The sequence below is a fragment of the Bos grunniens genome, chromosome 29 (assembly GCF_055505025.1).
Source record: "Bos grunniens cultivar Pamir isolate PY7600 chromosome 29, Bosgru_T2T1.0, whole genome shotgun sequence".
Taxonomy (NCBI): Eukaryota; Metazoa; Chordata; class Mammalia; order Artiodactyla; family Bovidae; genus Bos; species Bos grunniens.
Window position 1 is genome coordinate 1,457,239 of NC_141193.1, and position 11,341 is coordinate 1,468,579.

Here is an 11,341-nt window from a genome sequence, read left to right on the forward strand (position 1 = left end):
AGCCCACTGTCCGGGATGCATCATCCCACGGGCCTTCACCAGAGCGGCCGAGGGAAGGTGCTGGATTCAGATCAGCTCCTGAGAGCTCAGACTGGGTGTCCTCCAAGCAGGATGTGTCCACCTGAGCCCGCTGGGCTGGTGCAGAGCAGGGCCGAGCCAGCCAGAGAGAGAGCCAGCGTTGGAGCGGCCGAACGCCAGGCCCTGTGCTGGGCTCCTCCTGGCGTCCGTCAGGCCCGTGGCCAGGAGTGCCCAGCTGTCACCCACCTTCCCAGGACAGAGACTCGAGGCTCAGGGTTGGGTCACAGAAGCTGGGTCTGAGCCCAGAGTCAGACTCCAGGGTCCAGAGAAACCCGGCCAGCTGGGTGGAGCCGACCCTGGGCAGGACACCAGTGCCCTGCCAGTCTGGGTTAGGAGCTGGGGGCTCAGCCTGCGCTAATAACCCATGCGGCATTTGGGGGTCTCGTCCCCATGTCCCAGAGGAGAGGACACATGGCCCCACTTCTGCCCAGTCTCAGTGAGCGAGGCAGGCGGAGGAGGGGCCCACCGCCAGCCTTGAGGGGGTGGTGGGAGGCTTTGAGGACAGAGAGGCCCGCATGGTCAAGGCGCAGGGCGTGAGGGGCAGGCGGCCTCCTTCCTGGCGGCTCTGCCCTGCAAGCTCCCAGGTTGCGGCGCTGACGACCGTCTCCCAGGAGCCCTGCAGAGCTCTGCCCACTCCTGGCTCAGATTTCAGGTGCAGAGAACACTGGGCATGCGTTCATGATCCCTTTTGCAATTCTGGAAGAGGCATGCCAGGGCCCGGCTCTGGGGTGCGGTCTCCAGGCCCCCTGGGGCCAGGCCGGTGACAGCCACAGCCCTGCCGGCCTAGACGGTACCAGGACGGGAACAAACGTCACATCAGACCCCGACCCCTGCAGGGGGGGGTGGGCTCCGAGCAGGGTCCAGAGTTACCCATCCCAGAGGCATCTGCCTCACCACCAAGCATTCACAAACTCTTATTCATCCCTCAAAACCTCCTGGCTCTGCAACCACTCTGACCAACCTCTACCCCCTCCAGCAAAACAGGCCAGACTAGCCTGAGGGGACTCCTGTCTTGGATCGCTGGACCCTGCCACCCCAGGACACCAGGCTGGCCTGCTCCAGGATTGGCAGGGCTTATTCACGGAGACACTGCTTCCACGGGCTGGCGAGGAGGCCCGGGAGGGAGGCAGGCTGCCCAGGCGCCACCCGCCCCCTCCCAAGGCCCCCAGTCAGGTGTGCAGGGGACTCGGGAAACACTTTCTAAGGAAGTGTGGTGGGCACTTGCCTGGGCCCAAGAATGTGCCTCAGTGTAGGCGCTCACGAGACAGGTCCCCAGCCAGGCCCACCTCGCTGGTCACTGCGCCGGACACCCCCCCGAGCTGGCACCCCCAGCAGCAGAACCTCAGCCACGAGGCTGGGCGGGAGGCAAGTGTCCAGGTCCGGGCCTGGCCTGGGCCCTGGGTGCCCCAGGCTGAGCCTGCCCTCCCTTTGAGGCGAGGGCACGGCCACGCATGCTAGCTCCTCCCCCGCTTCCACGAGGAGCGCACCCTCCCCACCGGGCACAAAACACGCCAACACATGGGCAGAGGCCTGAACAACTTTATTTTCGTGCCAACTTTGGCTCCCAGCCACTCAAGAAAGGGGTGGCCACGGAGAAGGTCGACCCAGCCCCCTCCCCTCTGGTGCTACCCCACCCCACCCTGGGCCAGAGAATGCCCTGGACGCCCTCCGTGACGAGGCGAGCCCCCGCATGGCCCTGCAGGCCTCACAAGACTGGCTTCTGGCTCCTGCCACCCTTGCCAGCTCGTCCTCAGGCCTAGCAGGCCCTTCATCACGGCGTCCAGGACGAACAGGCGGGCAGGGGCTGGAGCTGCGGGGCGGAGCGCCCGGGAGGGCAGCCGGGCCCGAGGGAATCACCCGGAGCGGGGGTCCCGGGACACAACCACCCAACAGGCTGTGTCTTCCAAGTCAGAGAGAGGACTCTGCGCACCGGAGCTGCCCGCCGGCTCGGCTCCAGGCTGCCTCCCCATCAGACAGACAGACAGACAGACCAGCAAGCAGCATTTCAGACACCAGGGAGGGGAACCCACGGAGCCGAACTGCGGCCCGACGGGCCTCGGGATGATCGGGCTGTGGTGCGACTGTGAGTGCAGTGTGAGCATGAGTGTGTGTGCGTGTGTGGGTGTGTGTGGTGGGGCGGCCTTCTCCTCTGGACTCCAGCAGTGAGCGGGGCCAGCTAGAGCCGGGCAGCCTCGGCCAAGCCCACCCGGTTCTGGTCCCGGTCGAACACGGTGTAGTAACGTCCGATGAAGACGTCGCCCAGGATCCAGAGCGGCCCGCCAGGCGGGGGGATGTCCATGCCCATGAAGCCGCTCAGGCACACGGTTGTGCCGGCCTGCGACACCTGCGCCGGCAACAGCGGTCACCACCGGCCGCCACCCGCGCCGCGCCCCAGGGCGTCTGCACCCCGCCCCGCGGCCCCGCTCACCTTGAGCGCGTAGTCCTCTGGGGACAGCGCGTAGTCCTTACCCCCCAGTTTCACGGTGACCTGAGGCAGGCTGGACACCTTCTCGCAGGGGATCATGTACTGCGGGGGTGGTTAGAGGGGAGCCGGTGTACGGGGTGGGCCCGTCAGCGGGGCTCCCCGCCTCCCCAGCCCTGCCGGCGCTCACCTCGCCCTGTATCAGCGGCACGGCCCCGATGGCCTTCTGCAGCTCCCGAACCTCCTCCACAGGGCCCACGATCAGGGACGTGCCTGTGTCCACGATAGCCTCACAGCCTCCCTTGCACACGGTCAGACTGCTGCCCACATCCAGCCTGCGGGGAGGGGCGGGAGCCTGAGTCCCCTCCCAGGGCCACTGGAGCCCCTGCCTGCCCCCAGAGGACTAGGTCGTAAGCAGAGTTAGGGGGGCGCAGGAGCCAAGGACAGGTCACCCAAGGGAGCTGTGTGCGGGGGGGCCACTGGCTGGACATCGGGAGGTGGCAGGAAGCACCTGGGGCTGGCAGGACACGGGGCCCGGGTCCCCTTGGGCCAGCCCTCCACAGCCCCCACAAGCCCTGCTGCGCTAAGGCCACGGGCAGGGCCCCCACGGGCCCCGGGCCACGGCCCACCCCACGGGGCCGAAGGCGGGACCCGCCCCACGCTCACTGGTCCATGTGGATCTGCCAGTAGGCCTGGCGGGTGACGTTGTGGAAGATCAGGCTGCCTCTGTAATACTTGGAGTCGGTCCCGCCCAGCATCAGCTCGCCCCCGGGCTGGGCTTTCGGGTCCCTGCGGGGAAGGAGGAGGCAGTCAGACGCCCTGCCCGCCTCTGCGCCAGGCGTCCAGACTGCGGGTGGCCGGGCTGGACGGGCACGGGGGTCAGGGCTGGTGTGGGGCCCTCAGAAGGCGACCCAGAGCAGGGCCCTTCCTGGGCGTGCAGGGGTGGGAGGATCTGGCGGGGGGAGGGGGGCTCCAATCTCACACCCAGGGATCGCAGGCCAAGCCCCTTCCTGACAGGAGAGCCTGCCTCGGCTGCAAGGGATCCAGCCTGCCCCCCGAGGACAGCCAGGGTTGGGCCAGCAGGCAGAGCAGGTCGTGAGTGCTAGGAGCCCCGGGGCGGGGACCTCACGGGCCTGGAAGGAAAAGCAGGGGCTCCCAGGAGGAGGGCCGGCTGCCCTGAGCAGGGCGGAGCCTCTGCACCGCCCCCAGCCCTCCGCACCTGCCGCTCCGGAGGACACTCTCCACCCAGACCACCGTAAGACTGGCTCCCACCTCAGATTTCAGCTTCCGACCCTCCCCACCTCTTAGTCACACTCGTGGTTTCAGCATCATCTGCCCAGCTGTCTCCAGTGCTCACCAAACTGGTCCTCCGCCCATCGCTGTGGCTGCCACCTCCCGTCACCTCCACCACCCACGTGTGGAGGACACATGTACCCTCCTCAGCCCTGCCCTTGCAAGCCAGCCGCCCGCCCCCACTTCCTGCCTGAACCCGCGCCCGGGGAGTCACGGAGCTGGGCCATCTGTCCCGACCTCAGACCTGGCCAAGCTCCTGGGTCCTCTGCACCTCGTCTGCCTCTCCAGGACCCGAGGGCTCACATGCACCCAGCACCTAGCCGGCAGCTCGGCCCCAGCAGCTGCTCAGTTTTTGCCACTGACTGAGCAAGGGACAGAGACCAGCATCCATATAGAGACCGGGCCAAAGGCTCTGGGCTGGAATTCCACCAGAAGTGCCCAGGGTCGGACCCAGACGGGGCATGCGGGGCGTGGCGACCAGTGACCAGGAGCAGCAGGCTGCCGGCCCACCCCCTGCCCGTGCCCCGCCCTACCAAACCTGCACTCCCCCCCTTGGGGGCTCCCTCCCAGGACCTACAGCACCATTGTGGGAAGAGGCCAGGGGCTGGGGGACTGAGACACCCTTTCCAACGACCCCTCCCCAGCGTGACCGGCACCAAGCGTTGCTTCTACAACGTGGGAGCCTCGCCCTGAGCTCTCCCAGGGTCACCCCATGGGAAAACCCCAGCTCCCTTGCCTCCAGAGCTCCTGGCACAGATCAGGGCTCGTGGCCTGATCCCCGCTGAGCCGAAAGTGACCCAGGGGCAGGGAACAGCCTGCCTGTCACCGGGCCCAGGAACATCAGGCAGACTGACCGGAAGGGTCCCTGGCCCAACTTGGGCTGTCACAGGAGGCAGGCCCAACGACCAAGATCCCACATCCAGGGCCAGCCGGCTGGGGGACCCTGGTTCGGGGACCCCGGGGAGACCCAGCCTTCGGTATGGCCTGTCTGCCTGTGAGAGGGCGCCAACCGATCGGGCAGTGAGAGCTGCGGCTCAGCGCCTGGCAGGAAACCACAGGGAAGGCTGGCACGATGGAGCCCCACCCCCGCACCTGTTCAGGAAGAAGGAGAAGACGTTCTTGTCCACCAACTTCTGCTGCATCAGGTTGTCGAAGACAGGCAGCACGTTGTTGACGGAGATGCGGGGGTAGGCCATGCCCAGAATGCCGTCGAACTTGGCCGCGATGAAGACCACACCGGGCTGCTTGATGGCCTCCCCGAAGGTCTGCCTCTGCACCGTGACGCCACCCGGGCTGGACGAGGATGGGTTACAGGGCACCTGCGGCCACGGACAGCGGGGATCAGGCACCGTGTGGACACCGAGCCTGACGCTGGGCCCCAGGCGGCCCTCACCCCCGTCCCTGCACGGGCAGCCACGGCCACGAAAGCCAGCTCGGTCGGTGCCCATCATCTGGCGCATGGGACTCGGCCCCGGAGTAAGGGCTGCTGCCCCTGCACTGGACCCGGGTGGGGAGAGTGGGGTGCGGGGCCCATGCTCTGCTGGGCCAGTTTCAAGGACGGCTGCAAAGCGGGGGAGCAGGGAGCCGCGCACTCCTCCTGAGCTCAGGCCCTCCCACCCGCCCGCCCCCACCCTCGGGGAACCCTGGATCTAACCCTGGACTCAAGGCCATGCTACCCCCTCCCCCAAGCCAGGGCGGAGACTGCAGACACACACAGAGCAGGATGTGGGAAGAAAGGGCTGCTTGGGGTTGACGCTGGGGGCGGAGGAGGGGTGTGCGACATCCTGTCTCAGGCTCAGAGGGAGCCTGGCAGAGGCCCCCACTCCCGCCAGGCAGGCATGGAGGGGCAGGGCGGCCCCGCCAGGCAGGCTGGAGGAAGGGTCCTCCTGCCACCAAGGCTGGGGACAGGCCTCCCGCGGCCTTCATGGGGCTGGGGGCTGGGAGGGGACTAACTTCTGCTCTGCTCTGCTCCCCACAGCTCCCAACCCAGATGCCTCCTGTGGCCGGGCATCAGGGGATCCGCCCGAGCAGAGCCCATGAGGGCGCCGCCCTGCTCCCCAGGGAGGCGGGCGCATCCTGCGGGCACCCCGCAGCCCTCCCCAGACGTTGCCCGACACCCTTGGCAGCTGCCCCAGGTCGGCAGCTCTGGCTGCGGTGGCCCCCCCCCGTCCGCCGGCTCCTCTGCCTGGCTGCATGGCTAGGAGCCTTGCCACTCGTCACTCGCCGGTCCTGGGCCCAGACCCCCGCCCGGCACTCTCGCTTCTGCAGTCGGGGGCTCTCGGCCTGCCTCTCCTGCCAGCCTTTCCAGCATCACCTGGCCGGCACACGGGACCACGTGCCCCCGTCACGTCCCCCCACGAAGCTTGCCCGGCTGTTCCACCTCCGGGCCTCTGCTCAGCTGAGACCCTGGCTGCCCTGTTCAGCGGACCCCTGCCTGGCCCTGGTGTCAGGGGTGAATCCGCCAGCCTGGCGAGCGGCCCTGAGACACTCACCGACACAGTGTCCTGGCTCAGGTACCCCGAGAGGCTGCCCGAGCCGTAGTGGATGTCGAAGGTCGTGCCGTTCTTCACGTACGTGCTGGACTTGTCGCTGTTGTATTTGCGGTGGGTCCCTGTGCCGAGCGGGACTGTCGGCCTGCCTGCCCGGCCCCGCTGCAGCCTCAGTCCTCCCGCCCTGGACCAGCCTGCTAGGCCCCCGCTGCCCGCTGCGGCCCATCCAGCAAGCCCCCGGGCGGTGGTCCAGCCCATGACCCCCATGGTCCCGTCCCTAAATCAAGGAAGGGAGGAGGGTGGAGAATCCGGAGGGGCCGCCTGTTGGGTGTGGCCGAGAGGTGGGAGCGGCAGGTGGCCCAGGAGGTCCACCTGGACATCCCTGCCCTAAGACGGGAGAGGGCGGGCTGAGGCTAGACGGCTGGCCTCCAGCGCCTGAGGGGACAGCAAGCAGCCGGTGGGGGCGGCACGCCCCTGCCCGGGGTCCCTCCCTCTGGGGTCTACGGCAGGCCCCTGGGACAGACGGACTCACAGCAGGCGATGTCCAGCAGCTTGCAGTGGATGGACGGGACCCACAGGTTGGCAGAGCCGGTGTCAAAGACGACTGTGAAGCACTGCGGGGGCGTCCCGATGCCGATCTCCCCGTAGTACTGGGCCTGGGGGTGGGGTCTGTCAGGGCAGGGCACGGGGCTCCCCACGGGGCTGAGAGAAGGGCCAGGCCGGGGGGGTCTGCTAGGGTGGGAAACGGGGAGAGAGAAGGCCCAGGCCAGGACAGGGGCCCGGGGCCAGGTGGGCTGTCTCAGCTGCCTACCCCGCCGTCCCCGCCCAAGCCCTTGGCCGGGTCCAGGGCTCTGGGAGGGAAGGCCTCCTCCCCAGCATGAGGGTCGAGTGACAGCCTGACCCTGGGCCCTGAGATCCCCCTGGGCCGAGCCTGGAGGGCCCCGGGCAGAGGGGTCCAGGGGGCCCTGGGGAGGCGGCGCACAGGCAGGCTGAGTCCCTCAGTGGTGGGCACGCCGCCTTCACTGCCCTGGGCCTCAGTTTCCCCCTCTGCACACGGGGCAGCAGAGGCAGCCTGGAGGCCCAGATGTGGGGTGAGGGCTCTGGTGAGCATGAAGGGGGCACACGCCTCCAGGAGGACCCCATCCTCAGCCCCTCAGAGATCAGGGGCACAGGCGTCTATGAGTCTGGGGTCCGCTGGGCCCTGCCGTCCCAGGGACGGAGGCCAGGCCCCAGGTCGCTGCAGGGCTCCGGCTCCAGGGAGCAGCAGCCACCACTGACTCATGACCCAGCAGAAGTGTCTAGACTTGGGGTGGGAGGGTGCTGGGGGTTCGGAGCATGACTCAGCAAATCTCCATACCCGTGGTACGCTCACACATGCTGTCTGTCTGCGTGCATACTGGGGGGCAGGGATCAGGAACTGGTCCATCAGGCCCCAGGCAGACTCCCCCCGCCACCGCCTGATCACATGCCTGCAAGAGGCCACAGCTTCCTGGCCCGGGCTCCAGCCAGGCAGGACAGAGGGCGCAGCTACCTGCCCTAAACCTGAGTGGCCCAGAGGCCGGATGGCAGCGAGGGGCTGGCTTCCCAAAACTCAGGTAGTGAGGGGGGGAGTGGAGAGGATGTCACCTGGGCAGCCCCAGAGGACCTGGCCCCAGAGCTGGGACCAGGGTGACCTGCCCCAGCATGCTGTGTGTTCCAGAACGTTCCACCTCTGAGCTGGTTTCCCCCTCTGCGAGCAGTGGGCACACAGGCTGGTCACTGACCAAAGAGGAAGATAGGGTGCAGGGCCTGGGCCGTGGTCGCCACAGGCCTTCCAAAAACACAGGCAAGATAAGCACAGAGGCTCCAGGGCAGTGGGTGCCTCCCAGGCAGGCGGGCCCAGGTGAACTGAGCTCAGGGACCCCCAGCCCCCACCCACAGCCTCGCAGGCAGGCCCGGGCCTGATTCTGGGCTTCTCCGCGCCGGGCCGGCTCCCCCATGTACTGCAGGGGCTGGGGCAGTCTCGCGGGGCCGGCCACCAGGATGAAGATGCCAGCCCGGCTCTGAGCTGATGCTCGGTGGCAGGAGGGGAAGCAGACGTCAGGGAGGTGCTCAGCTGCTCCAGCCAACCCTCCTAGCCCCCTGGGCCAGGATGGGCAGAGGGGCTGGGAGCTGGGGCCAGGAAGTCACAGCCCTCAGTCAGGAGGGCATGGTGGAAACGCCTATCACAAGGGTGGCTGGGTAGAAGCCCCGCCCCCCACACGGATGAAGCTCGCAAACCACTGGAGGCTGAGAACACAGGATTTCACCAAACCCACACCGGCTCAGGAACGTTTCCTCAGAGCCAGCTCCTGCCCGCAGTGCTGTGGGCAGTCGGCGGGCTCCCCCAGCCCCAGGCTGCCTCCCCGGCCCCCACACTCACATCCATGTAGTTCTTGAGCAGCTCGGGAATTGGCCCCTGCCTCACAGCAGGCTCCCCAGTGGCATATTTCGAGATGGGGCCCTTGGCGATCAGGTGTTCCACGGGGCCCATGGCCTCCGACATGGTCCGGCGGATGGACGTGAACTTGTGCAGTGGGATCCTGTCAAGACGGGAGTCAGGCTCGTCAGGGCTGGCTGGTGCACAGCCCACCGGGAGGCTCCCACACCCACGACCAAGCTGGAGGTTCAGCATGCCTGCTCCCCGCCCCGCCGCAGACCCCGGGGGCTCCAACACGCACCGCTGTGGTCTCCTATCCCCACACTGAATGGGTCCAGGGTCAGCGGTCAGCTATCACGTCTGCCCAAAGCCCTCCATGGGGCCCCATCTGCCTGGCCCGCCCCACCCAGATCCCCCAGAGATGGTCCCAGCTCACCAGTCCGACTTGCGGGGTGGCCACCCTCTGGCCGCCAGACGGGACTTCCAGGCCACCCACTCCAAGCAGCCAGCTCTCCCTGACCACCCCCAGGCCCCTCACAGGACCCCCCTTTCCTTCCAGTCCTCACCCCAGGCCGCATTGAACCCCGTCACTCTCTCCCCATTAAGCAGGCCACTGGAGGTCAAGGTTGACACTTGGGGCCTGGAGGTGGGGGCTGCTAGGCCACACTCCAGGCAAGGCCCGGTGCCCCTCCTTGGAGGACCCTTCCCGGGAGCCCCACCACCCAGCACACACGCCAGCCTGGGTGGTCTGCCCAGCAGCAGGGGCACTGTGAGGGGTCCTTCTCCACCCCCAGCTCCCCAGGGGTCTGAAATTGCCCCAGGAGGTGGGACAGGAAGCCACCTGAGCAAGAAGAGCTACTTCCCAGCCTGGGGATCTGTGAGTTCAAGGTCGCAGTGGCTCCTCCCAGCAGGCCAAGGGCATGCTCCAGGAAGATGTGGGCCTGGCCTCTTGCCTAAGAAGGGACAGGCTGGGGGAGCCTGGGCTTCTTGTCTGGGGGCGGGGGAGGGGGACACACCCTCCAATGACTAAGGAGACAGATGCCAGCAGTTCCACTGGACATGAAGACGTGGGGGCTTGGGTTCAGCTGCCCCAACCTGAGGAGCTCCAGGCTCACGTCCCCAGTGGAAGGCCTGGGGGTGAGGCCAGGGCAGGTTCAGGCCTGCAGCTGCTCCCCACAACTGCTCCAGCTAGGGCTACTTGCCCCTAGGGCACAGCCCACGCAAGGGCCCACACAAGCCAGCCCTTTGGCAAGGCGCAAGCCTGCTGCAGCCCCGAGACCCCACCCCCCTGCCCACAGGCAAAGGCCCACAGCAGAGCTGGAAGAATGCCGGCCCAGGCCCGCACTAAGGCTCCAGGCCTGGGCAAGGGTGGGGGCAGGGCAGAAGAGGGTGGGCCCTCCGCACCCCTCTCCTGCTGGGCAAGCAGCCTGCCTGGCGAGGCTCAGAGGGTGGGGGGACCCTCTGTCTCGCTGACACAGCATGGCACAGCCCTGGACCAGCCTGACAGTCCTCGGCCTCGCTGGACCCAGTGGGGGCCCCCAAGCCTGGGGAGGGTGTGGTCCTTACTGAGGCAGCAGGTGGGACAGAGCCCCAGCCCAGCAGTGGGGGAAGCCACCTAGGGCCTGGTGCCAGCTGGGCCACTCCCCCAGACCCATCCTTAGGCTGACTCCCTCTCGACCCTGTGGGCCTCCTGGTGTCCAGAGGGTCGTCCAACTGGCTTAGGGGCTGTGGGAAGATCTCATTGGCCGAACAGACCGGGATGAGGCCAGGCCCAGTTCACAGCTGGCAAGAGAGACCCCAGGCGCAAAAAGGACTTACCCAAGCTCAGGGGCCTCCTGGGCCTGCCTCTGGGTCTCCTGTCTTCCAGCCGAGTGCGGGCCCCTGAGCACAGGCTTCCACCCTACCCGTCCTGGGGACGCTGAGCCGACTCCCAGTCACAGCCCTCCTGCTACCTCCGGTCCCCACCCGCCCCCACCCCCCATGATGGCAGGGAGAAGAGGACGCGCGGACACCCGGGCGAGCCCCGCACCTGCAGAGCTCCCCGGCCCCGCCCGCGGGTAGGCCCCACAGGAGGCCCCACAGGAGGCCCCGGGGGCGGCCCAGCTGCACCCCGGCGAGGGCACAGGGGTGCGCGGGCGTCCGCGGGGAGCGCGAGCTGCGCGGCTCACCTGATGACCGCGGCGGCGGGCGCGGCCAGCAGGCCGAGGGCGAGCAGCAGCGGCAGCAGTCTGGGCGTCTGCATGGCGGCGGCGGCCCGGTCGAAGCGGAGAGCCCGGGAGGTCGCGAGCTTATAGCCGGGATGACGGCGCAGTTGGGCCGCGTCAGCTGACCCGCTTGTTTGCACCGGGGCTGGTCACGTGGGCTGCGGCCGGCGACGGGGGGCGGGGCCGGGCCGGCGCGGGGCGGGACCTGAGCGGAGAGGGGCGGGGCCACCCGCGACTAGGAGCTGCTGCGTCTGCTCAGGCGAGCTGTCCTCCTGTCCCCCCTCGGGCCACGTGCTGACCCGGAGAATTGCCACGACCTTGTCGGGGCAGAAGGGGACCGGGCCTGGCCCCGCTGGACCCCTCAGCCGGGCGAGGCTCCCGGAGCCGCGGCTCCTTCCCGGCCCCGGGCTCGCGGCTGGCTCCCCACGGCTCCCCAGGGCTCCCCACTCCACCTGCT

The 11,341-nt window shown here is 68.3% G+C and overlaps 1 protein-coding gene across 1 annotated transcript; it reads right to left on the reverse strand.

The window, feature by feature from the left end:
* Positions 1-1,601: 1,601 nt before the first annotated feature.
* On the reverse strand, positions 1,602-10,945 carry CTSD (cathepsin D). The gene is made up of 9 exons (XM_086383805.1): positions 10,849-10,945; positions 8,684-8,843; positions 6,815-6,938; positions 6,286-6,404; positions 4,886-5,112; positions 3,167-3,289; positions 2,691-2,835; positions 2,507-2,605; positions 1,602-2,422 (listed from the first exon to the last, which is right to left on the reverse strand). The coding sequence occupies exons 1-9, from the start codon at positions 10,920-10,922 to the stop codon at positions 2,255-2,257; spliced, it is 1,239 nt and encodes a 412-aa protein (XP_086239931.1). The 5' UTR covers positions 10,923-10,945; the 3' UTR covers positions 1,602-2,254.
* Between the last annotated feature and the right edge of the window lie 396 nt (positions 10,946-11,341).